General features: G+C 40.4%; 1 protein-coding gene and 1 non-coding gene across 2 annotated transcripts; both read left to right on the top strand.

Moving 5' to 3' along the window:
* Window positions 1-1,676: 1,676 nt before the first annotated feature.
* On the top strand, window positions 1,677-8,434 carry SSMEM1 (serine rich single-pass membrane protein 1). The gene is made up of 3 exons (XM_032305104.1): window positions 1,677-1,955; window positions 6,099-6,153; window positions 7,877-8,434. Exons 1-3 carry the CDS (start codon window positions 1,773-1,775, stop codon window positions 8,368-8,370), a joined length of 732 nt encoding a protein of 243 aa, XP_032160995.1. The 5' UTR covers window positions 1,677-1,772; the 3' UTR covers window positions 8,371-8,434.
* A 1,010-nt stretch (window positions 8,435-9,444) lies between these two features.
* Window positions 9,445-9,547, top strand: LOC116569747. Its single transcript, XR_004277176.1, has one exon. It is a non-coding gene; the product is annotated as a U6 spliceosomal RNA (small nuclear RNA).
* The last annotated feature ends 18,056 nt before the right edge of the window (window positions 9,548-27,603 follow it).

Raw genomic sequence — 27,603 nt, 5'->3', positions numbered from 1 at the left:
AAGCTAGTGGATTGTTACATCATGTACGTGTCAATGACCAAAATTTTTCCTAAGATGCACCTAAGGTCAAATAGAAGAAAATTAAGATTCCTTATGGTATTGCATATTAATGGAATCTGCAGGTATGCTATGCTCTTAAAGATCTAACAGATTTTTTTTTTTTTAAGATTTTATTTATTCATTTGACGGACAGAGATCACAAGTAGGCAGAGAGGCAGGCAGAGAGAGAGGAAGGGAAGCAGGCTCCCTGCTGAGCAGGGAGCCTGATGGGTCTCAGGGCTCACTCCCTGGACCCCTAGATCATGACCGAGCAGAAGGCAGAGGCTTTAACCCACTGAGCCACCCAGGCACCCTAACAGATTTTTTAAAACTGTGGCTTTAATAATTTTTAGACTGCCGTAGTAGCAATGATGTTTTGCTCTAGTTTTAGATTCAGAGATGAACTTACTCAAAAATTATTCAAAGTGAAGGGACCCAACGTACAGTCCAAATTAGAATACCAGGTTCCTCCCCACCTCATATCTCTTTCCTAAGAAATTGTTTACATTTAATGTCATTTACAACAGACATATCTTTTTTTTTTTTTTCTCTTTAAGTGGGCTCCACACTTAGCATGGAGCCCAAGCTGGGTCTGAACTCACAACCCCGAGATCAAAATACCTGAGCTGAGACAAGGAAGTTTAACAGACTGAGTCACCCAGGCACCCCTACAACAGACACATCTTTATTTCCTCTCTCTCTCTCTCTCTTTTTTTTTTTTTAAAGATATTTATTTATTTATTTATTTGATAGAGAGAGATCACAAGTAGGCAGAAGGCAGGCAGAAAGAGAGGGGGAAGCAGGCTCCCCGTTGAGCAGAGAGCCCGATGTGGGGCTCGATCTCAGGACCCTGAGATCATGACCTGAGCTGAAGGCAGAGGCTTAAACCACTGAGCCACCCAGGCATCCCTTTATTTCCTCTCTTAATGTTCTTAAATTGTTGTGCACTTATTGAAGGCTTAAAAAGAAACACTAATATATATAGTGCTTTGCTATATAACTGGCCTTATGTATTAGTTTGCAAGGGTTACCATAAAAAAAAATACCATGGACTGGATGGCTTGAAAAACAAAAATGTATTTTTTCACAGTTTTGCAGGTGAGGAGTCCAAGACCAAGGCACCAGCAAAACTGGATTCTCCTGAGATCTCTTTCCTGAGATCTTTTCCTCTTTCCCACATATCCATGGGGTCTCTCTTTCTCTTATAAGGACATCATTCATCTGGATTAGGGCCCTATCTTTATGACCTCTTTAACCTTAATTATCTCTTTAAAGACCTTATCTCCAGTTATTATGAAATTGGGGATTATTCATTTAACATATAATTTTGGGGGAACATAATTCCCCCAATATGTTAGGTGTGTGCATGTCAATTTACAGTGATATGATTCATACAGAGACTGAAAAAAATAGATACCTCAGAAATTTAGATTTTACAGGCATTAAAATTTAAAGAAAATACAGTATGTACAAGTTTCAGGAAAATAAAAAAAAATTAAGGTAGAATGGACCCTATTGATGTATGGGGAAAATACCGTAACTCTCATAGAAATAATTTAGATAAATCTTCCAAAAAGTTAGAAATCCAAGAAGTGTTTGTCAGTTCCTGTCACAGTTACTGAAGCGTATGTCACAATAGGTTGCCAAGGAAATTGTCATACACATGGAGTGAAGTACTTCCCAGTCATCTTCATTCCTTTGAGCATGCTTTCTTTTCAAAGCAAGAAGCCATCATGGGAGACCTTTTTTCCTTATTTTGGGAGGTGGATCCTCCCCCCATACCTTTAAGTTTTACCATTCCAAGTCAGGAATATGAATGCCGGAAGGATGACTCTTGCGGGACAATAGGGAGCTTCCTGCTTTGGTATTTTGTCATTATATTGGTCCTGATGTTCCTCTCTCGGGCTTCTGTCTGGGTAGGATATCCTATTTCATTTAAAATAATATGTTTACTGTATCATAGGGGATTTTCCATAAAATAAATTCACTTTACTTCGGTCAAGCTACTTGTTAGAAGTTTGTTTTCTAGTTTTAAAAATAATGCAATCTCTTTCTAGAGCATCCAAGAATACAGAAAGGATGAGGAAGAAAATCAAACTACTGTAATCCTATTTCCTAGAGAGAGCCCTTGTTAATATTTTGGAGTAATAGTCTGATTTTGTTTTTTATTTTTCTCTATCTCAATATATTTCTCTCAATCTCTCTTTGATATGACATGGTTGGTAGTGTAGACATTTTCATATCCTTTTTAAAAACTTAATATTATATTGTCACATTTCCTCAAATCATATTCACACAGCAGCACTCTTAATGGCTGCGTAATTTTGTCTTGTGGTTGTACCATAACAAATCTGCAATTTGGAGACATTTAAGTTGTTTGCAGTTTGTCCATAGTCTGTGAAATCCTGGATAAACTTCCCTACTGGTAAATGACCTCCAAATTCCTTTTGTAGCCATGTAATTCTAATCAAAGATACAAAAGTTGTCATATTTATAGAATACATGTTGTAGGATTTGGGAGATTTGAGAATGAGGCAATGTCCTCTCCTGAAAGATAAGATGCAGAACTAAACTAAACTAAACAGAACAAAAGTCACCACTTCAGACCGCCTACTAGCAAAAGAAAATACCATCCTCTTAGGAAGGGGGTAGCCCAGGTTTTCAGGACTGTGTATCTCCAGCGTATTGTGAGTAAGCAAGCTCTTATAAATTGCTGACATGGCGTCCTTGCTGGCCATTAATACCAGGCTGATAATTAATCAGACCACCATCATTTGGCATTACAGTCAGTGCCCTGGGCTGGCAATGGTCAGCTAGGCTGAGTGCTGCATCAGCTCTAGATGGAGAGGAGGAGGTTTGTTATGTCTATGCCAGCTGGATTCCATTATAATAATCAAAGATTCTTCCCCTCACTACCTCTTCCTCCTAAGAAGAAGTTTCATCTAAAGTCTAAATACTTCTTAAAGTAGATACTTTGCCAAAAGGAGATTTAGAATAGTGATCCCTTATATGTGTTCTAGACTCCCTAGCTAAGTATATTGAATTTGTCTGGTTTGGCCAGAAAAGCTACTTTAGAAAATTAACAAAAAATTGAAATTGATTCCTGGCAATTTCATCATGAAGACTACTTAAGAGATCTAAGTTATTTTTCTGCTCCTTTGCTTATATCAGCTCTTTGGAATCACAGAGTCTGAGCTTCAAGGACCTAAGAGAGCAGGCAGTCCAGCCTCCTTTCTGTAGACAAATAAGATACCAGTATCTATGCTTTTTTTTTTTTTAATTGATAAGGCCCAAGGAAATTAAGTGACTTGTCCAATGTTACACAAGTGGTTAAGTGTTGGAGGAGAAATAGACCTAGGTTTCCTGCCATGTAGTTCATTTGCTTCAAAGCATAGCTGAAATGTTGAATTAAATCTATTCAGTGCTGATTAAAACCTTAATTATCTTAGAGGTTTCGTCTTTCACTTTGTACCCCCATGGCAGTTACAATGGGTTGAACTGCTTCTTGTGAAGGGTCCCAGATTTGAAATCTGAGAACCATATGAGAGCTAGTCAAGGAGGATGGAATTTTTCTTTCACTTTGAACTTCATTTTCTCAGCTAAACTATGGGCCTTTATTTACAAACCTTGAAGTAATGGTAAAAGCGTGATGGAAATGTGGTGGTAATTATCCTCAAACGTGAAGTGTGCTGATTTCCTCTGGATTTGCCACTACTTACGATGCATTTACCCTTTTGCTTTCAGAGACTATAAATACTATATTTAGTTTGTGTATTTGTTTAGTGTTTATTCAGACTGTTAGTGCTGGTATTTTTCCAAACAATACTGGTCCAAGTTTCTCATTTTGTATGTGTGGAAACTGAGCTTTAGGGAGGTGTTAAGTGAATTGCTAAAATTGCAGGGCTGTTCTATGGCTGAAAGGCAGAGCCATAGCCTAGATCTCCTCTCCTTAGGGCAGGCCCTGCTGATGTTTTCACTCACTGAATCGCACACAGATAGTTAAGAAAGTGCTTTTGGTAACCAGAGTTCATGTGATTCCACTTAACTTGATGCAAAATCTTTTGATTTTGGGATTCTGTTTTGATTTGACATCAAGTCAAATATGGAAGCTTTCTGTAAAAAATGATGTACACCTAATAAATATTTTTAAACATTTCTCCCTGTCCATTATAAAAGTATGTGTTATAGAAAATGTGGAAATTATAAGAAAGTGCAAAAAATGAGGGAAAAAAAAACCACTCCAGATTACTTGGAAATAACCAACTACCATGAACAAAAATTTAGGTGTATGAACTTCTAATCATTTAATAATTATCTCTCTTTATATTAAATTTAAAATAAGCCTCCCCCCACCAATCATTGTGAAAAGAGAGATATCTCAAAAGAGGATTCCACTCTTAAATTTTTCAGAGAATGTTTGCAGTAGCCCAATGCAGAGAGGGATCTCATTAAAGATACTTGCCTGCTGTTGTAGAGATCAGATATTAAGAAAGGAATGGGCCAAGGATCCTGGATTGTAGCTATGAATATCCAGGTATGGCATTTTCAACCCCAAGGAAGTTTGACTTTCTACGAAAATTCATTGTTTTCCCCAAATGTAGACAACCTGAAAAATCAGAAAGAAAAGTATCACTGTTTCACTCACAGTCAAACATTGCTAACACTTGTGTACATTGTTTAAAGTCTTTTCATGTTTTTAGCCTTCTTGTGATTGTACTACATATACAAATTTGTATCTTTTTTTTTTTTTTTAAGATTTTATTTATTTATTTGACAGACAGGTAGGCAGAGAGGCAGGCAGAGACAGAGAGAGGAGGAAGCAGGCCCCCCGCCGAGCAGAGAGCCTAATACAGGGCTCAATCCCAGGACCCTGAGATCATGACCTGAGCCGAAGGCAGAGGCTTTAACTGAGCCACCCAGGCGCCCCTACAAATTTGTATCTTGATTTTTAACATAGTAGTACACCATGTATTTCCTCATGTCGAGACATGCTTTTCTTTTCTTTTTTTTTTTTTTTAAAGATTTTATTTATTTATTTGACAGAGAAATCACAAGTAGATGGAGAGGCAGGCAGAGAGAGAGAGAGAGGGAAGCAGGCTCCCTGCTGAGCAGAGAGCCCGATGCGGGACTCCATCCCAGGACCCTGAGATCATGACCTGAGCCGAAGGCAGCGGCTTAACCCACTGAGCCACCCAGGCGCCCAAGACATGCTTTTCTTATAATAATTTTACAACTATATATTATGATTGTCTGTAATTTAACCATGGTCTACCTTTGAATTTTATATTATTCTAATTACACTGTGATTATTTTGTACATAAAGTTTTGTCTCTTTGAGGGGTTATTTCCTGGTGATAGATTCCTAGTAAGAATTATTACGTGTCAAAAGTGTTATGAGTATTTCTAAAGTCTTGATACATTCTGAAAGAGTTGTTTTATATTTATATTTTAGCGAAATCATGTTCAGCATAAAAAAATGGGACACTAATCTGAACAATGGGACAAATTTATTTATGGAGTATTGGGCTAGGGTATTTGAGGAACTATTCAAAGAAATCCATTTCTTTTCTTTGCCAAATCCATAGACAATGTTATGGTTGCATTTTAGAGGAAAGTTTCGGAAGGACTTGGGAGATAGTGGTTTATGAACGCTGGTAAAGATCTTCAAGGATTACAAAAAAGGTGACCTGATAAAGTCTTTACAAAGTAATTTAAAATGAATCCCAGTACTATCAAATCTGTTTTTAAATGATATTTCTTTACAATGTGAGTACAGGAAAACTTTACAACCCATAGATCTTCATCAGTATTATTTTCTCTCAAGTCTTTGTTCCATTTGGCTTGGTTCAAAACTTTTTGGCAGACTCTGCTATCAAAGCATGGTCTTCCAGTGGGCAGCAGATGAGATGATCACTCTAATAGGAACTCCATAAGAATTTATTGAATTGTACTGAATGTTTAAAATTAGACATTGCCCAAGAGTCTAGGGCAACAGTGTTCTATGGACTTGAAAAACAGCCAACTGAGACTGCTATTACTGACCTGTATTTCTGAAACAGATGTCGGAGAAGAAAAAGGATGAAGACAGTGGGACCAGCACCTCAGTCAGTAAAGGTGAGAGCTGGTACATATTTGGTATTGAACTATGATGAGAGAAATATGTGCTGAGTGTGGAAAGCAAACAACTGAGCATGGTTATAGGCCTCCCCAGACCTGTGGTGGTCCCCGTGGATGGGCCTCTTGCTTTAGCACAGGACAGCTTAGCTGCTTCAGTAGAGCTTCTAGAGGCCATAAATTACTAGTACGTAGAGTTCAAGTTCTCTTTTCATTCCTCAGGCATTCTCCCTGCATATAGTTTGCCTTTCATACAACTTTATTGTTAGTGTTGCTATAGGACTATGAGCTTTATATGACATTTTAAAAAAGATTTTACTTATTTATTTGACAGACAGAGATCACAAGTAGGCAGACAGACAGGCAGAGAGATAAGGGGAAGCAGGCTCCATGCTGAGTAGAAAGCCCGATGCAGGGCTCGATTCCAGGACCCTGGGATTGTGACCTGAGCTGAAGGCAGAGGCTTTAACTCACGGAGCCACCCAGGCGCCCCGCATGGTTTTTTTTTTTTTTTTTTTTTTTTTTTTAATGTTGCTGATATAAAGGATGTATATCACACAATTTACAAGTAACAAGATATATAATACACTTTATGGTAATAGACTGCCAATTTGACAAAGCACTTCCCAAGATTTCTGCCAGACCCTTGCATCCTAAGCCAACCAACAGCTGCATGGGTGAACAAGTGTAGTCCTATATGAATGTTATGTTTCTTTTAAGTTAAAGAGTAAGATGAAGGAAGCAGGAAGATGTATGTTGTAACTTAACTTGGTTGTCAATGATATGACTTCTTTCCTGAATTGGATAATAATTTTAGAATACTCTGGAAGGATATTTCCTCGTTTTGGGGTGCGATTCACAATGTAGTAGCTAAAGGATGACACTTCTAAATGTAATCTACGTTAGTAACATGTTCTTTTCCACTTTAAGCCGAGACAATCAACAAAATCATAAACAAGACCTGATTTTTAGTGCTCGTTGCTTCCCCCCCTCCCCGCCCACACTGATTGCAAATTACCAACATGATGTTACTGAAGTGGAGTTGGGAAGAGATGCATGGTAGCACACCATCACATAGGATTTCCAATATCCAGATACCACAGACATAAATAGCTTCAAGAGCTATTTCTTAATAAAATCTAATAAAATAATTAGGAACTGATTAGCTTAGAATATTTATTACATTCGTGTGTAATAAATGGATTTAATGGTAAGTTTGTATCATTTAATTTTGACTAATAGGCTGTGTTTTAACAACCATCTCACAGAATTCCTGTAAGTTTAACCCTCTGTTCTTGTGAGCTTGCTGGTAGAAGACAACTCCAGCACAGCACTGTGTAAAGAAAAGACCTTTTTTAGTTTCTTGCTACCCAAATCACATGCACATACATACTTGACTCTTTAAGACTTCAAGGCAAGGGGAAAACGTGTCCTCCTCTGGAAAAGCTTGGTGACCTTTCCCTTGATCTTATATGAGGGGTCCACAAGGCTTCAAAAACAATGTGTCAAGCATCTATTTGACCCCTCTGGTCTTTAGAGGACTTGGTATCATACCGGAAAAGGCAGGCAGTTGCCAACGCTTGCAAATGAGCCGAGACAAGTGGTGCCTTGCCAAATGGTAACCAAGAGAGAGTCCATACATGCCATAGGCTTCCTTACGTAATACGAAGTTGCAGTAACCAATGATATGCCTAACATCTTGATTTGTTTCATTGGTTGTTAGCAAGCAAAGACACTTCCTATAAGCGGCAAAGCAAAGATGGTGACTGGGATTCTTTACAAATGATGAAAAAACCCAAGCAGAGCCAACTCACCCCTGTAACTGACTCAGAAGTGGCTTTGGTCAATGCCTATCTTGAACAAAGACGAGCCAGGCGCCATTCTCAGTTCAGCCAGGTGAATCAGATCCAACACGATAGTGATACTACTGAGTGTGACAGTGAAGAATCAAACTCGGGAGCCTCCTCGTGGAAGGAGAGTGAAAGTGAACACCATCCATCACCAGCTAGTATTAAGAAGAGAAAACTAGCTCAGAGGCCAAGGAATGTGGGAAGTTGCCAAATCAGGGAAAGGCCCTGCCTCCACTGCAAAGCCATGAGAACCAATGAATGGTTGACCCGCCACTTCCTTCAAAGTACTTCAGTAACCCACATGAAGGGAGATAATCAAGAGGAAAATTGTGTACCTGACATTAATACAAAATTCAGTAAATTTTGAATTTTATCAAGTCCTTACCTTACTTGCAGCCAGATTAAAGAGACAAATGAAACATAAAAAAAAATCACCAGAGCTCTAGGTGCAGAGGCTTTTACAATAAAGTCTCTCTACTAACAACAAAAACATATTGAAACCCAAGAGGTAAAATTTCAGATAATCCTTTATCCAAAAACAGGCCTGTGAATTTGTTTATGGCACCATTGGAACATCAAAGACCTGCTGCTACTATGATTTTTTAATTCAAAAGAGCACAAGACATATTTTATGCCTTGAGTGTATGTATTTTGTTTATGTCTGTAATACAAATAAGGATGCTCTTTGAAAATATATTTGTGTTCAAAAACCATTTAAATTTATTTGTATGTTTTGATTGACTGACTGAATTAGGTGACATTGGTTGGCATGGAAGGGACCGTATTCTCTAGGTCCTTATTTTCAGGTGACTCTACCTGAGCTGTGTTGTTGCACATGTGTCAGCTACAGTTGGTGAGAGAGAAGAACTCGAGACCCTGGAAAAAGACCTGATTCCCAGAGTAGAACAAGGAGGGAAGGCAGCGTGGCCCAGAGGGTGACTGGGCCATGGGTTGTCCACATGGTTATTGTCTAAAGGCCGTGGCAAATGTTAAAGAAAAAAATTATTTTGACACCGTTTTTTTTTTTTTTTTAAGATTTTACTTATTTATTTGACAGAGAAAGAGCACAAGAAGGGGGAGCAAGAGAAGGAGAAGCAGACTCCCCACCGAGCAGGGAGCCCAATGTGGGGCTTGATCCCAGGAGCTTGGGATTATGACCTGAGCCGAAGGCAGACACTCAACTTAACTGAGCCACCCAGGTGCCCCTTTGTTTTTGTTTTTAGATTTTTAAAAATTTATTTGAGAGAGGGAAAGGGAGAAAGCACAGGAGGGGAAAGGGAGAAGCAGACTTCCTCTGAGCAGGGAGCCCAATGCGGGGCTTGATCCTAGGACCCCAAGATCATGACCTAAGGAAAAGACAGATGCTTAACCTACTGAGCCAACCAGGTGCCCTGGACACTTGTTAAATACGGTGGGGAGGATTTTATTTAAGACGACTGTAGTGCTCACTTTGGCAGCACATACACTAAAACTGGAGCAATGGAAGATTAGCATGGCTCCTGGGCAAGGTGGACACACAAATTGGTGGAGCATTCCATATTTTAAATAAGTCAGACCGAGAAAGACAAATACTGTCATCTCATTTATACATGTAATCTGAAAGAGCCAAACTCACATAAACAGAGAGTACAGTGGTGGTTCCCAGGGGCGGAGGCTGGGGAAAATGAGGAGATGTTGGTCAAACTTTCAGTTGAGTAAGTTTTGGGTCATCTAATGTACAACATGGTGACTGTAATTAACAATGCTGTTACAATTACACAGTTAAAAGTTGCTAAGAGTAAACCTAAAATGTTCTCACCACACACAACAAAATGGAAGTCATGTGAGGTGGGACATGTGTTAACTAGTCTTATTGTGGTAATCTTTCACAATATATATGTGTATCGAATCACTTTATACTATAAAGTTGGGATTATAACTCAATAAAGTTAAGATTGAAGCATTAAAAAAATAACTAGGCCACAAAGTGCTAGAAAAGAAAATAAATCTATCAACCATACCTTGGAGAGAAAATAACTATTATAATAGGGGTTAAATCTATTGCAATAGGAAAGAAAGGTCAAGTTCAACTCCAAATACAGCAAGAACAAGTTGTGATTGATAGCCAAGGAGCAGAGGAAGGGGGTCAGTGAATGGAAAATTACTAGCAGAGACATCAAAGGGTAGGGGGATTCCTGCTAAACTGACCTAACAGGATTCTTGCTAAAGGCAGCCAAGGACTCAGACATCAAAGATAGCGGATGAAAAACTTGATCAGATATCAAGGGTTGGGGGTTCTCAATAAACTTACTTAGCAGGATTCTTACCCAAACTGGGCCAGACACCAAAGTTGAGATCTGGTCTTAAAGAGGGCTCAGAGAGGAGCCTGACTAAAGTTGGGTCAGAGTCTTTATTGACTGTTAGCCGAAATCTAGACATGCATGGGGTTGGGCTTTCCAGGTAAGTGGGAACCCCAGCGGTGGGGTATTCAGGCCGGCCTTAGTAGATGGGTGGCCATTCTGGAGACCCTTCTCCAGGTGGATAGCAGAACCCCAGCTGTGATATAAAGAGGGCCCCGATTCCCGAGAAGAGGGCTGGCTAGCAAAGAGAAGATAAATAGCAGGAACTGTAGTCACTGGGCTAGAGTTCAAAGAAGGGCTTAAGTCTTGGGGAAGGACTTCAGTATTACAAATAAGATAAAGACTGCAGCCTGATAATAAGGACTAAGCCCTTCATGACTCACTGGCAGAGGGACCACAAGATAGGACTTTGGTTACTCCCGCTAATAGTAGCTTTCTTAACTGATTGCAGCACAGGAACCTGGGTTGCCGCCGGGGGGGCAATGTGGGAGTCCCGACCACTGGAACAAGGCCACTAGAATCCAGGACATGGGGTGACATTTCTGAGCTTATTTGTGGAGACTGTCTCGTTCACATTGCCTTAATAGGTCTGAGGCCATGAGCAAAAAGCAGGACTTCAGGAGATACTCAAGCATCAATCTTTTCCATGAAAACTTCCCTTACTCCTCGACACCCTCCTGACTTCGTTCTCTCAGACAGACAGCCCCCCCCCCCAAAAAAACAAGCTCAAAATACAATAGCAAGTTGCAGGGACAGGATTTAGACCCACATTGTCATGCTTCAGAGTTTGGGCTCTTAATTACAATGATCTTAGCCATTATTCTCTGAAGATGAAAGATCCTGATTTCAAGGTAAGTCCATCACCACCTCTCACACAGCCATCAGGCATGCCCCAAGCAGATATAATCTCACCAGGAAACGGAGGATGAGGGCTATTTTCCAGATAACAGAATAAGGACCCATGCCCCAAATGTTTTGCTTATGCATCTAGAATATAAACCAATGACATTATTATCTGAAGAGTCATGTCAGAGACAGCTACTTTTCTTGTCCATGGGGCTAGAGCAGATTGAGAGGGTAGGAGATAGTGAGGGATAGAAAAAGGAATTAGGATTAAGTTAAAGCAGGGATTATCGATATGAGACAGGGTAATCTGTGAGTACATCTAAGCAAAACAGAGGCCAAACACAGGTGGGAGGACATCCAAAGCCAGAGAAATCACGGAATCAAAGGAATAAGGCAACAACATGGTAGGGGAGCCACAAAAGTACAGCCAAGCACGTTGGAACTGGATTACTGAGCAAGGAACAATACCCATGAGGTGGCAGACAGTTCATGAAACCAGGGCAGCAAGCACTAGTCGTGGCTGGGTGTTGCTTGTATGCAGAGCCTGGTGTGAGCTGTCAGGATGGGGTCGCTGGGCTGCTATCCAGTCCCTTCATCAGTCTCCCCTTGCTGCACGGGATAAAGTAGGCTACCTCTGATTTTCATGGTAGAAGGTTACAACCTGTTAGGGTAGCTTGCTTGAGGGGAGGCATGGAATTCTTGGGCTTTCCTCCTATCTGTGGTCCCTTCACGCAGCTAAATGATCAGCACTGTCCCCTGTCCACTTCAAGCATCACAATTCTTGGCAAGAACTGCAATGCAGACAAATATGGGATGGAAACGAGGGTCTAACTGAGATGGATATGGGAAAGAATAAGAGTATCACCCAGGAGGTAATTTGGAGAGGGGGTGGTGAGTGGGGGACGGGAACTGTGCCCACAGGGTATGCAGTCTCAAACTCTGAACCAGTATCTGCCTTCCAGGAGTGGTGTGGTTTTGGTGGGAGAAGAAATGAACCAGTAGGTTAAATTTGAGCCAACAATAAGAGCAACAATAGTACTGAGAATAGGCAACATTTAGAGAACACTTGTTATGTGCCAGGCACCGAAGTAAGCATTTTATGAGGATTATTACCCTTCACAAGCCTGCAAAACAGATATGTTCCCAATTTTATAGATGATGAAACTGATGGACAGAGAAATTAAATGACCTACTCAAGGTCACACAACTGGTGAGTATGGGGGAGCTGGGTCTTGGGTTTTGTCTGGCCACAAAGATGTTGTTTTTACTGTGATGATGATAATGTTATCCATGTTCTTAATGGAGAGCAATTAGATAAGAACTTGGGAGATCCAAATACCAAACTCAGTCCAGAGACCAGAGGACTGTTAGTGGGAAATGCAGCCAAGAATCAGAGATGGGAGTCATTAAGCTGGGGAGGGTCCCCGCTGTTGAGTGGAGAGCCTCAGCTTGTCTGCAGTGGTCAGCTTGGCCAACTTATCCATGGATCAGGCTGAAACTCAGGGTGGTCTTTTGAAGAAAAGGGGATGGGTGGGAACTGGGGGAAGTGGGAACTTGGCTGGAAGGGCTGGTGAGGGTAGAAATGAGCTCTTCAGTGTCCAGGAACAAGAGACAGTAGTGACTCAAGCAGTGAGGTGGATGGCCCAGGATGTGAGTGGAGAGCTAGAGAGGACACTGCCAAGGAAACCAGAAGCAACCATAGCTCTTCCCCATCCCCACCCCTTTCTCTCAGGACAGATAACTGTCTCCCCACAGATCCCAGTGTTTCCAAAACAGCAACCCCATTCATGGATTGTGGAATCAATTTAGAGGGTTGTGACTAGCATTTATTAAAAAATAAATAGAAAATAACAGTGCATGGCACATAATAAGGGTAAGCATTGTTTTTGTTTCAGTGTGTGAGGACTGAGTTGCAATGCAAAATGTGTTTCTTACCATGGTAAGATACAAAATAAAAGCCATGGCTCTGGAGTAGCTTTCTTTGTAGATTTTTCTGGATCAGCCAACTATTCCACTAAGTTAGAGAATTGCATTCCCGACTGCTGTATGCAAGTGCTTAGTAAATCTTCACCCATACCATAGGATGGGCCAAGTGTCTAGATTAGTGAAAAGCTTGAATTAAATTATACTACTTTAAAAGAACTTTAGGTTTATTATTTTCAAATAGAGTAAGTGGAAGCCAGCTAACCAACTGTTGCCTGGTACACAGGGCTAGGTTTTGCCTTGATGAATAAACAAGTGTAATTTGTAATTGACATTTCAAAGAAGGCTTCCAAACAGGCCAGCCTTTGTTTAAATCATAATTACCCTGTTTGTATGTAAAGGGATACTTCTAAAGCTTTTCAAAACAACTGGCTCTTTTAAGTAGATAATTATTCCCCTTCCAATCTTGTTTACACTATTCAGAACTTCAGTGAACTTTTTTTTTTCCACAGATAGTACAAAGGTTAACTTCAGCCAGCCCTTCCTCAAATTATCACAAATTCCCAATTAGTAAATTCTAAACAGCGTTTCCCTGTAACAATATACCAAAGACTTGTATGATGTATTCTTTATTGCTTTGAATAACGTCTGACAAGTTTCCAAGTACCAGGCCACCTGGATATTCTCTATCTGTCAGGAACATGTGGTCACAGAGGTGCAGGGCAGGGTAAGAGAAACACAAATTATGCACAAACATGCAGGGGTGGTGAAGGAGACAAAAGGGAGAAATGTCTTTTATTTAATTAATTAATTTATTTAGTCTCTATTACAAATCCACTGAACAGAACATTTATAGGCCTTTTTAGTGTAAAGAAGAGCCACACTTCATATCTAAATTCACAAAGGCTACAGATAAAAAAACAGAAGACTGAGCTTTAAATTTATTTATTTATTTATTTTTGGTATGTAGACTGGAAGTTATTAGAGAGACCTCGAGGGGTTGGCAGAGGATAGCTGTATTATGAAAAAAATTATACTTGTCCTGTTTTGAATAACTTATTCCTCGTTGCAGATTCCAACTCAGTGCACCAAAGGACATGCATGACATTTTTTTTAGAAAACAAAACTGTTAATAATCCCAGGCCACGCTCCTTTCTAGTTCTTACCTTTTATCTTGGGAGTTTGGCCTCTGCCGTAGATGGTCCCTCAGGCTGCCTTATTACCGGGGCTTGTTGTCTATTATTGTGTTCGTTTATTAGGGCTTTCTGTCACCATGAAGTTTCGTGTGTTCGAAATCTTGATTTAGCAGTGAGAGTATCAGGTGGGGAGCCAACTCTGCTACTAATTAGTATAAATCAAGAGAGGGAGGCAGGGAGATAAAAACCAGGTCCCTAGGGGAGGAGTGTGCAGCCAGAGTTGGGAAGACTGACTAACAAGTCAGAGAGTTGAGAGCAGGGGCGAAGAGACTGGAGAAATGCCACCTGGGGCCAGGGGCTTCTTGTCTCTTCTCTGATTGCCCCCCTTCAGGCCCAGAAAGCATCTGTGGGAGCTTTTATTCTTGCCCTTGTCCGCAGGTGGTTCACTCAGGGGCACGGGAGCTAACCCTGGAAAGGGAAATTTGCTGGTGGAGGCAATCGGAGAAAAGCTTCTTTGTCTTATAAAGACCTGCACAGGAAAGAAATGGTCCCTTTTCGTCTGGTGAACGATGACTAGTTCACACATGATGGCTGCAATGGTGACAGCCCCCTGTGTCCTTAAGTGTATGGGTCTGAACACATCAGAGCAAGAATATGGAAGAGACGGAGGAGACTAGGTCGTGAGCCGCTGAATTAACAAATTCTGGAAACATCCTTTTTTTGGACTTCTTTTTGGGCAAGAAAATTACCCTATTAACCATTTGAAGTTGGTTTTTCTGTGACTCGCAGCTAATATGACGTCTTAGCCATCTTCTTGTCCTTTATGGTTCTTAGAGCAGCTCTTTTTTTTCTTTTTCTTTTTCTTTTTGAGAGAGAGAGAGTGCATGTGGGAGGGGGGACAGAGGGAGAGGGAGAGAGAGGATCTCAAGCAGGCTCCATGCCCCAGTGCAGAGCCTGACCTAGGGCTCCATCCCACAACCCTGAGATAATGATGTGAGCCGAAATCAGGAGTCAGATGCTTAACCGACTGAGCCACCCAGCACCCCTTAAAGCAGCTCCTTTTACCTAGAAGAGAAACTGCACATAAAGTGCATGTGCTCCTTTGATGGGGCCTGGACTTGGCCTTTGACAATGGTGGTGAGAGCTATTAATCACTGAGAAATTCCGGCAGTTTCTACTCCCCCTGATTCTCACGAGTATTGTGTATGGTGTGATCGTGCCTGTTCTCATCTCACTTTCACCCCATCCAGGCACGGGTTCAGTAGGATGTCCTTCCTATCAGAGTCCCTTCCTGCGAATTTGGAACTGGGGCCAGGAAAGAGATCTCTAGGAACTGGACTTAAAGCAGATTTTTAGGGCTAACATTGCCCCTCATGTACCTAGGGGCCCACAAAAAGCAGGTTTTCACTGAAGGATAAGAATCAAACCAACAGGGGTGCCTGGGTGGCTCAGTCGTTTAAGCCTCTGCCTTCAGCTCAGGTCATGATCCCAGGATTGTGGGATCAAGCCTGTGTAGGGCTCCTTATTCCGCAGGGAGCCGGCTTCTCCCTCTCCCTCTACTTGCCTCTTCCTCTGCTTGTTCTCTCTCTCTGTCAAATAAATAAATAAAATCTTAAAAAAAAAAAATCAAACCAACAGAGAAGGGCAGACAGATGTGACGGATGGTTCCTGTTAATTCCTAAGGCCCATTTGTTTACACACTCAGGCATCATATACTTCACTAGTAGATTCTTATAATATTTTCCCTTTTTTGCTTAGTCTAGCTCAAGTGGGTTTCTATTACTGGAAACCAAAAGAATCATTTAAACAGTGGTGTCCTGGTAAATGCTTAACAATTGGCTCTGATTGTTAAAAAGCCCTGATTTTGTAGCACTTGCTGATTTGCATGATATAAATACTCCCACTCTTGCTTATTTCAGCTACCAAAGTGGCATGAGTGAACGTGGAGTTGGGAAGAGATGAGTGCGTTGACTGGGGAACCGGTCTGAGACAGCTCTGGCACATTGCTGCTTAAAGGACAACACATATCACACACTTTGCAGAAAATCCCTGTTATACAGAAGGTTCAGGAGTATATACTGATGACTGCTAAGTTGGGAATACTGGAATTAAGAGTTTTTAATTAATTTCCAATGTGCAGAGTCTTGGGGCTCAGGGAGTAGAGCAAGTAGGATTAAGTTTTTAAATAACATTGAAAAAAATTATTTTTTCAGTATAATCACGATTTGGGTGTATTGGGACTCTGGGAGGTAGGGGACTTGAACCAAGGAAGGGAAAAAGGCTGGGAGTGCATGTGGAAAGACAAGGAAGAAGGTGACCTTCATGAGGACAGGATCCAAGCCTTGACAAAAAGGAGAAGGTCACTTTCTGCAGGTGAGCAGTGGCATTCTTGGGGTGAGAAGGCAAGGCCACCTGGTGTTCCAGGTCCCACACCAACAAAAGACTCAATTAGGTCATTTGGCTATCTCCTGTAGAATCTCCTGATCTTTGTTTTTGACTGAAAGCCTTTTATTACACAATTAAAGATAAGATATAAAATGTATTATGTGGGGTGGAACAGTCCTTTTATTATGAGGGAGGTCAAATAATAAGAGTAAGTCTGACATTAGATCCTTCCCTTCCTTGGTGAGGGGAGGTCGCTGGGTGTGGAGAAAGATGGCTCCCAGCCTTTAAGAAGCCCCAACCTAACTACCTTTCCACACTTGCCTCCTCTCTCTGAAACACCAGTCTCCAAATCTTCATATGTTGGACTCTTCAAATATTGAACCCCTCCTCCATGTTAAGGCCTGTCTTCTGTGGCTCTTCCGGGCAGGCTGGTTCCCACAGTTAAGACCCTTATTGTAGCCCTGATCCTAGCTGACTATAATGAACCCCCAACCTCCTTTTTATGTTTTATGATCAAATAACTGGAGTTTTTGGACATTATGCACGGATACTCCTAAACTCCCAGAACTTGAATTTTTGTACTTGAGGTCATGAATGAACATTTCAAACAACTGCATTTGTTTACTTTCAAGGGCATCGATATCTCTGTGCATCGATGTTTATACATGTATTCAAATATTTAGTCCTTGACATTTATACATGGCAAAGTGAATGTGTTGATGTTAGTGATAAGAAGGGTAGATTTTATAAGGTTAGTTCAGTTGAGACAAAGCTGGAAATCATTAGACATCCTGGAAGTGGTGGATTTTAGTATCAATTACATATTTGGATGTAAGCCTGTTGACTCTGTTCATTTGTGGGAAAAAGAGAGATAAAAATTAAAGAACATGTATAAAATGCTGAAAAACATATTCCTGGAGAATATATCTGAAAGGTGATGTGAACTAATTCCTTACATAAAAATTAATTCCAGATGGGACAAAATTAAAAGATAAAACAAGGAAACCACAAAAGTACTAGGAAAAAACACTAGTAAAAAATTTCCTAATCTTAAAGTTGGGAAGACTTTTCAAGCATAATATAAACAAAACCCAGAAGCCTTAAAAGAAAAGACTTTAATTGGACTGCACACAAGTATTTAAACTTCTGGAGAGAGAGGGAGAATGAGAGAAAAAAAAAAGTCAGTAAATAAAGTGAAAAGGCAAAGGCAAACAGGGGAAATTTTTGGAACACAAAATTAGGGCTAGCCCTAATATCCCCAAGTTATAATGAGTTTTTAGAATAAGATAAGGCCGAAGGCATTAGTACCAAAATGGTCAGCAGAATTGAATAGAAAGTTTACCGAAGAGGAACTCTAAAGGATTCCAAATGGTACACAAAAGGATGATCAACTTCACAAATAATTAAATACAAAGGAAAACAAAGTATTTTTCTTATTTTAGACTGACATAGGTCCAGTGTTTGATGATACCAGCATTGGAAAGAAGACCCTTTGGAAGCAATGTTGGTGGGAATGATAATTGGTATAATTTCTTTGGAGGGCAACCTGGGAATATAAAAAATGCTTGTGCTCTGAAACCTAGCAGTCTACTGCTAAGAATTGGTCTGACACATGTGTGTGTGTACACCCACACAAAATAGGTACATACGAATGGATAGTCATTGAAATATTGTATCTGCTTAGATTCCCAAGTTCCCAGAATCTGCTTTTTAGTTATTTATATTTTGTTTTTATCGCCCTGGACCCGCAAGGACGACAAGAAGCCCCAGTTCAGATGTATCTTCTCTCTATTTCCGCCAAGTCTACACACTTATATACGTTTACATGACCAATCAGCGAGCAGAGTACAGGAGGGAGCGAATCAGGCTGTGCACCTAAACGAACAACTTCGCTAGCAACCAATGCTGTTTACTTCCTCTTTGGGCATTCCACTTAGTCTCACGGCAATCCTAACCTGGCAACTAGCCAGGCACCATCTTTTAATGGTGGAGGCCGCCCTGGCCAGGGGCCTGCCTCTGACAGTTTTTATTTTTTTAAGTAAGCTCCATGCCCAGCATAGGGCTGAACTCATAATCCTGAGATCAAGAGTTGCATGGTCTACCGACTAAGCCAGCCAGGCATCACCCGGAATCTTCTTCTTAAAAATGACATCTTTATCATGTTGTTTTCTGATTAGAAGTACTTGGGTACATTCTAAGAAACTCACAGAACACAGTTATGTTAAAAAAGAAAGTAAATCCCACCCCAAAGATGATAACTGCTAATAGGTCCGTGCACATTATTTCCAGACCATTTTTGTGCATAAACATGTGTAATGAGCTTTTCAAACCTAACAACTGAATAGATTCAGACAAATATTTGAGATCTACTTCTCCTCATCCCAACTCTTACTATTTGCTATCGGAAACTCAGGAGCTGAATACATTCAGAAAACTTGGTATCCTTCACCATCTGAATTCACTACACATATTTGAACTCTCGCTCTCGGAATTTAGAGATAAATAAATTCGGATAGCCAGGGATCATCGTACAAATATTTTTTCTCTTACAAAAGAAGAATTGTAATATATGCTATTCAACAACTTGCACTTTTTTGTTTATACATATATTTTTTACACCATTCCATGTTAGTTCATAAAGATCGATCTTATTTTTTAATGCCCACATAGTTCTCCACTGTAGAGTTATATCATAATTTATTGAGTGAGTTTCTTTTTGATGAGCATTTACTAGTAATCTAAGTATATACAGTAACATAGAAAGATGTCCCAATAATACATATATATTTTTTCTCTTCCCTTCCCGCTCTGAGTGTGTCTGACTGTGGATCCACTTTTAATTTAGAACTACATGGTTTGGCTTTTAATTATAAACTAGATTATAATTATACTTTTAATGTATGCGTGTTTATTTCATCTCTCCACATACTGTAAATTGTGAGCTCTTCGGAACAAGAAGTTATCTTCACTTCTGTGTCTTCCAAAATGCTCATAAAAATATTGGGCACAGACTTAGGCAGGTTTTCAAAAAGTTATACATAATGTTACCCTCTGACCGCACAATCCATTCTTTTTAAACACAGTTTTTGAATCTGATTTAAAATTTGTTTTATATCAATTGCATTTTTTACTTTCTATCCTTTGACCTCCTTCACCCAAACAAAATTTTTACCTTAAAAAGTAAGTTGGACAGGGGACACCTGGGTGGCTCAGTTGGTTAAGCAGCTGCCTTCGGCTCAGGTCATGATCCCAGCGTCCTGGGATCGAGTCCCACATCGGGCTCCTTGCTCAGCAGGGAGCCTGCTTGTCCCTCTGCCTCTGCCTGCCATTCTGTCTGCCTGTGCTCGCTCTCTCCCCCTCTCTCTCTCTGATAAATAAATAAAAATATTAAAAAAAAAAGTTAGTTGGACAGTAAGTATGGCCTGTGTAAAATTCTGTGAAAGGAAGAAATAAGCTGGTTAATATAGATAGAGAAAAAAATTTTGACTGGTTACAGTCATCAGAGATAGAGATTGGGATAAGGGAGTGTGGGCAACAAGAGAGGTAGTACCTTTTTTGTTACAGTTTTTAATAATGTTTAAATGTTTTTACTATGCAAATATTATTTGAGAAGCAGAGAAAGTAAATATAACAAGTATACAAAGATACCATAAGCATGTTCCTTGTAACATGCTTTGAATAGTAAAAAATTGGATGTCGTAAATAAGAATTGGTTGAATAAGTTCTAATCCATCCATATAGTGGAATACAATTCAGCTCTCCCCAGAATACAGTTATCAAGTCACACTCACAAAAATAAGGGAATCTGGGTGGTTCAGTCAATTAAGCGTCTACCTTCAACTCAGGTCATGATCCCAGGATCCTGGGATGGAGTGCAACGTTGGAATCCTTGCTCAGTGGGGAGCCTCTTTCTCCCTCTTCTCTGCTCCCCCCCAACTTGCACATGAGTGTGTTCTCTCAAAAAAATAAATAATTTAAATCTTTTTTTTTTTTTAAAGATTTTATTTATTTGACAGACAGAGATCACAAGTAGGCAGAGAGGCAGGTAGAGAGAGAGAGAGAGAGAGAGGGAAGCAGGCTTCCTGCGGAGCAGGGAGCCCGATGCGGGGCTTGATCCCAGGACCCCGAGATCATGACCCGAGCCGAAGGCAGCAGCCCAAACCACTGAGCCACCCAGGCGCCCCAATAATTTAAATCTTTAAAAAATAACCAATAATAATATGTTCTTTTATAGCTAAAACTGTTAATTATTTCTAGGAGTAATTTAGCTTTCAGAGTTATTTCAATAATGTTTCAATTCTTAATAAGCAGCATGAATTACTTTTTCAATTCAGATAAAAGGCTCTTACTTAGTCCATGTTGAAATTAAGGATTTTATGATTTTTTTTTTTTACCTCTTTAACTATTCTATCCTATTAAATCAGGTAAGTCTACTTTTAACTTTTATGCATTATACCTTTTTGTAAGTCTCAGGAAACTATAGTGTGTTTTAGTAGGAGACTGTTTGTTTAGATGCCTTTTTTTTTTTTTTTTTGGTCTAGACAGTGTCACCCAGTAGAAATTTAAATCTAAGCTATGTATGTTATCTAAAATTTTCTAGTGATTGGGGGTGCCTGACTGGGGGTTCAGTCAATAGAGTATGCGACTCTTGATCCTGGGGTCGTGAGTTCAAGCCCCATGTTGGAAGTAAAGATTACTTAAATAAAACTTCAAAAAAAAAAATGATAGAAGGAGAGAGGCGCAATTAATTTTAATAATGTTTTATTAACCCAATATAGCTATACTATCTAATCTATACTAGCTATACTATCTAATAAATGCTATCATTTGACATGTAATGAATATAAAAATCATTAATGAGATATCTTATATTCTAACTTTCATACTAAGTCTTTGAAATCTCATGTGTGTTTTACCATCATAGCATATCTCATTTTGGGTGCTGAATTTTCAGTAGTTAAAATGTCTTACCAAGAGGTGCCTGGGTGGCTCAGTAGGTTAAAGCCTCTGCTTTTGGCTCAGGTCATGATCCCGGGGTCCTGGGATCGAGCCCCACATTGGGCTCTCTGCTCAGCAGGGAGCCTGCTTCCCCCCGCCCCCGCCTGCCTCTCTGCCTACTTGTGATCTCTCTCTGTCAAATAAATAAATAAAATATTAAAAAAAAAAAGACTTACCAAAACATTGTAGTGTGTTTAAAGGAAACATATTTTACACTGCTTTAGGTCTTAAATTTAAGTTAAAATTAATTAAAATAAAATTTAAACATTCAGTTCCCCTGTCATACTAGTCACATCTCAAGTGGCCATAAGCTATACGTAGCTGGTGGCTGCATTATTAGTGCAGATAAAGAACATTTCCATCATTATAGAAGGTCTATTAGACTGTGCTGGTCTAGACATTGAGCTCTTGGCTGATAAAATCTTATTCATCTTTGGAGCCCTATTACTTAATGGTGGTGGTCATTCAGGAGATAGTCCATAAATAAGAGATTTATTCATGGATCCTGAACTGAGGTGACTGTAAATGGGAACCTAATGCAGAAAGAGAAGGGTGAGAACACAAATCTTCAGAGCTTGGCCTTGGGTGGCTCTGTTGACTTCTGGCTGAGGAAGGACAAATAGTTATTATATGGAGGTCTTTTGAGCTCGGTGTTGCAAACAGTTAATGACGTATAGAGTCTGTTCTCCCCAACTGACTTAATATAAAAAAGAATTTATGGGGGTGCCTGGGTGGCTCAGTGGGTTAAGCCTCTGCCTTCAGCTCAGGTCATGATCCCAGGTTCCTGGACCGAGCCCCACATTGGGCTCTCTGCTCAGCGGGGAGCCTGCTTCCCCCTCTCTCTCTCTACCTGTCTCTCTGCCTACTTGTGTGAGAGAGAAAGCTCTCTCTGTCAAATAAATAAATAAAATCTTAAAAAAAGAATTTATGTAATGGACTTGCAGACCTAAGCAAGAGTAAAGACTGTCTTTGGAAGACGGTGGGACGCCCAGTGTAAACTGGATCCCACTGGATCCACATAATGGTCGTTTGCTGTTGGCAGGAGGGGGCAGCAGAGAGCTTCTAGGGCCGTGTGCTCTTGGGAGCCCCGAAGTACTCATAGGTGGGGAAATGGAGTATTAGGGTGAACTCAAATCAGGAACTCAAAACCAAAAGGAAAGCCAGCCTAGTAAGCTCTGTATCAAGAGGGACGCCAAATCAAGTTGAGACCAAGGTCTAAGAAAAGAGGCTAGGGTCTGTAGTTTCCTACCCCACCTCAGAGGGAGATTTGGTCTTGTCTTTCTTTCTTTCTTTCTTTCATTTAAATTTTAAGCCAAATGAGGGAAATTAAAATTACTGTTAGCCACAGAGAACATTTGGGAATTTCTGCAACCAAATCACTAGGTTAACTTTTGGGGGTATTTCTTTGCTATATCATCCTTTTTCTTTTCCCTGCTATATAATTTGAACATGTGTTTTTTTTTTTTTTTTTTTTTTTTTTTTTTTTTTTTTTTGTAAGTGGTATGTAGGTATTTATTTATTTGTAAGTGGCTCTTTTTTTTAATTAAAAAAAAGATTTTATTTATTTTTGTGTGTGTGAGAGAGAGAGCTCATGAGCACGAGAGGTGGGGAGGGGCAGAGGAAGAAGCAGACTCCCAGCTGAGTAGGGAGCCAGATGCGGGACTTGATCCTAGGGCCCTGAGATAATGACCTGAGCTGAAGGTAGATGTTTAAACGACTGAGTCACCCAGGCACCCTGTAAGTTTTTTAAAAAAATAATATTCTGTGAATCTCTTTCCTTGTCTTTACATATTCTTAGTATTCTTGTACAACATCATTTTAAAATTAAATTAAAATTTATTTTTAAATTTTTATTATTGAAGTATAGTTGATGTATGATGTTATATTAGGTTCAAGTGTACAACATAGTGCTTCGACAATTCTATACATTACTCTGTGCTAACCATGATAAGTGTAGTCACCATCTATCACCAATACAATGTTACTAAAATATTATTGATCATATTCTCGGGGCCCCTGGCTATCTCAGTCAGAAGGGCATGTGACTCTTGATCTCAGGGTCATACATTTAAGCCCCATGTTGGGTGCAGAGATTACCTAAAAAAAATAAATACAATTTAAAGAAAACAGTATTATTAACTATAGTTTTTATGCTTTACTTTTCATCTCAGTAACTTACTTACTTTATAACTGGAAGTTTGTATCTCTTAACCTCCTTCACTTACAACATGATTTTTAATGGTCCCCTCATCTTTGTTTGGTGTAGATTTGCTCTGCCTGATTTAACCAATTGCCAGTTAGAAGACATTAGGATTTTTCCAATTGTTCACTGTTCGAAATAATATAAGTACTAGGTAAATCTTTGTGCTTCTCCATAATGCTTTTCTTAGAATAAATGTCTAAAAGTAGAATTGTTAGGAGTTAGTTGGACAGTTAGGGCAGGGCCAGAGTCCCCACCAAGAAAATATGGAGTCAGGGCAGCTAAAATAAAACAGCACAGACATCCTGTTTGCAGCTTAGACAGGACCTCACTACCATGCTGCTCTGCAGCCTTTGCAGAAATGACTTCTGCAAAACGTTCTAAAATAAGACAATGTACCACAAAGCATTTGTCAATATCACTGGCAAGGGCAGTTAAGACATAAGCCCCCGGATGTCAGCAAAAAAAGACCGGCAGCACATGGACACGAACCTACGAGGTAGACAGATAACGTGACCAAAGCCCTAACTGGCACAACTCAGCACACTCTGATTGCTTAAGATAGTTCTGCAAAAGAGCTCGTAAAAACCCCTAAACTTAGAAACTCGGGGGAGACCCTTTCGGATCCCTTTCCCTCTCAGTGAGCTTTATACTTTTGCTCAATAAACTTTGCTTTGCTGCCTACCCCTTTTCATCTGGTCTACCTCTTCGCTCTTCTTTGAAGCAGCATGACCAAGAAAGGCGGGCACTAAAGGCAGAGAAATTCTTAAATAGAATGCTAGGTGCAGAGGCACATATCTGTATGTTTTTGGCTTTCAGTTGCCAAATCCCTTGGAAATCTCTTGGAAGTCTTTAACAGTGTACACTCTTCCACCAGTACCCATTTTCCCAAACCTTCTACCAATTTTGGGTAGTATTAAAAATAAGCGAGGAGACAACCATCTCCCACAACCAAAAAACCCAACAACTTTGCCAACTTGACAGGTGAAAAACCAAAAGAAAGCAAAAAAAATGTCATGTCATTTTCAAAAATAGCATTTCTTTGGTTACTAGATATTGAACATTTAAAAAAAACGGTCATATATTGTGTGTGTGTGTGTGTGTGCCTATTTTTTTTCTGTCCATTTCTTTTCTTCTTTTTTAAAAAGATTTTATCTTATTTTTAAAGATTTTATTTATTTATTTATTTGACAGACAGAGCTCACAAGTAGGCAGAGAGGCAGGCAGGCAGAGAGAGAGAGAGGTGGAAACAGGCTCCCTGCTGAGCAGAGAGTCTATGTGAGGCTCAATCCCAGGACCCTGGGATCATGACATGAGCCGAAGGCAGAGGCTTTAACCCACTGAGCCACCCAGGTGCCCCAAGATTTTTTAAAGTAACCTCCACACCCAACATGGGGCTCAAATTCACATCCCCGAGATCAAGAGTCACACCCTTGCCTGAGTGAGCTGACCAGGTGCCCGGGTGTTACTGTCAATTTTCTACAAGATACTTTCCTGTAGAGTTTTCTAACTGGCCTCTACCCAGTGAGGATATTAATCCTTGAAAATACATGCTGCAACGAACAAAGAAATAGTTGCATATATTTCCCACTGTATATTGCCTTTTCCATTATTTTTGCACATGGCTTCCCAGAAGTTTTGTTTTTGTCTTCCTTTTTATTTATTTATTTATTTATTAAGATTTTATTTATTTATCAGAGAGAAAGAGGGAGAGAGAGTGAGCACAGGCAGACAGAATGGCAGGTAGAGGCAGAGAGAGAAGCAGGCTCCCTGCTGAGCAAGAAGCCTCATGTGGGACTCGATCCCAGGACGCTGGGATCATGACCTGAGCCGAAGACAGCTGCTTAACCAATTGACCCACCCAGGCGTCCCTTTGTTTTCCTTTTTAAATGAAATTACTTTTGAGTACAATTTTGTGTTTATGGGAAAGTGACTGAGACAGTATGGAGAGTTCCTACCTACCTTTCATCCCATCTGCCCTAGTGCTCCCTTCTACATAACTGTAGTGATTTGCCCAAACAAAACACCACCATGCAGGATTGAAAGTTGTCTGTTCATGGGTGCCAGAGAACCAAGCCAACTCACACTATCTTCATCTTCCTCCGATGGAAAATCTGGTTGAAAGTTTGGTTGGTGGACATTTGGAGTACGTTCTTTTCAGACACCTTGATTTTGTGGATTTTCCAGGCAGAGCACAGAAATCTATGTCATTCAGAATGTTCTGAAATTTATCATTCACCGTTGACTAACAGAGCTGTGGGACTCTTTTTACTATAACAATAACATTTCTACATGCCAAGGGCATTCAGAGTTTTGATTTTGAAGGGCTCTGGAGCCTGGAAACTCCGCTGGAGGATTTAATCTCCTGTGGTTCCTTTTAATCCCTCACTTTCCCCTCCATCAAGCTGCTCACTTCCTGGGGTTAAAGAGCAAACATGGGACGTGTGCCTAACATCATCCTTAATAGGAAGTAACATGCCATTAGAAGAGAGCTATCATCTTTCTCTTTCTAAATTACAGCTTCCCCACTGATAGCCTGATAAAGAAGCGTTTGGTCTAAAACGGTCTTTTCCTAGAGCAGAGTGGAATTACCTGGGATGACAGGACAGGACAGTGTCAGAGCAGTGACCCATGGTCTGAGCATGGAGCTCCTCCAGCCTGCTCCACTTCTGATCAGCCCTGACCAGAGGCTTTGTGTAAGTCCCCTCCCGTCTGGCGCCTCATTTCCTCATCTGCAAAGCAAGGGCACTCCAATGATCTCTTTCCGGTTGGAGATTTTTCTCAGTGATTTTCAAAAACCGATTTTATTGGAGTTGATGGATATGTTTATGATGTGGATTGTAGTCATGGTTTCCTGGGTGTATATATATATGTCAAAACTTATCAAAGGGCATATTTTAAATACAGGCAGTTTATTGTTTGTCATGTATATCTCAACACAGCTATCTAAAAAGAGATTTTATCCAGCTTCTAGAATGATGAGGCAAGAGAAAGGACAGTGGTCTGTTCTGATAAAAATCTGTTTCCATTGTCAGTAATAGAGAGAAATAAACAGTGCTTTCTGGAGTTTCCTTACAGCCTCCTAAGGTTTGTGCTTTCTCCTTCTCTGGTTTCTATTTGTTATTTAAAAGGACTATTTGCATCCGTTCCAGGGAATGTTCATTCTGCTCATCCCAGGTATCATTCTTGAAGTAGACTGCCCAAGACTCAAGAGTGTGGGGTTCAAGCTTCTCTTGGATGCCCACTGCAGTTCTACATTCATTTCCAATATCCTTTTCAGGAAGAGAAGAGAATTGTTATGCTTCTGCAAAATGAATGCAATTCATTGGGTAGTTTGTTTGAAATCATGTTGTATAAGGGCGATAAAACAAATTCTCCCAGTGGAACTTCACAGCATGATGTGTGGGAGAGGAGAGGGGCTGTGGGAGGCTGCATGGAGGTGGCGGTCTGCCCTTCCTGCAAGGCGCCCTGGAAAGCATCCTTTCCCCGACTTCTTCCGCTCTCAGCCAGGCACCGGTCACTCAGCACAGACTCGAGATTCTCCCGCGGAAGTACTTTTGAGCCCCGCTCACACATTCCCTCTGCTACCACCTGGTCCGGACGCACCACTTTAAATCAATCTGGATTTCTCTGGGAAGCTCTTTACCTGGCTCTTTGCTTCCAGGGTCCCTGCCCTGCAGCCCACCCTGCCAGATTGATCATTCTCAACACTGCCTTCCTCAGTCACTTGCAAGCTCAGCAGCCTCCCAAGGCTATTTCCCCCTTTCATCAGG

This window comes from Mustela erminea, chromosome 11 (assembly GCF_009829155.1).
Source record: "Mustela erminea isolate mMusErm1 chromosome 11, mMusErm1.Pri, whole genome shotgun sequence".
Classification (NCBI taxonomy): domain Eukaryota; kingdom Metazoa; phylum Chordata; class Mammalia; order Carnivora; family Mustelidae; genus Mustela; species Mustela erminea.
The sequence above is the reverse complement of the archived record's forward strand: the minus strand, read 5'-3'. Positions and strand labels throughout refer to the sequence as shown.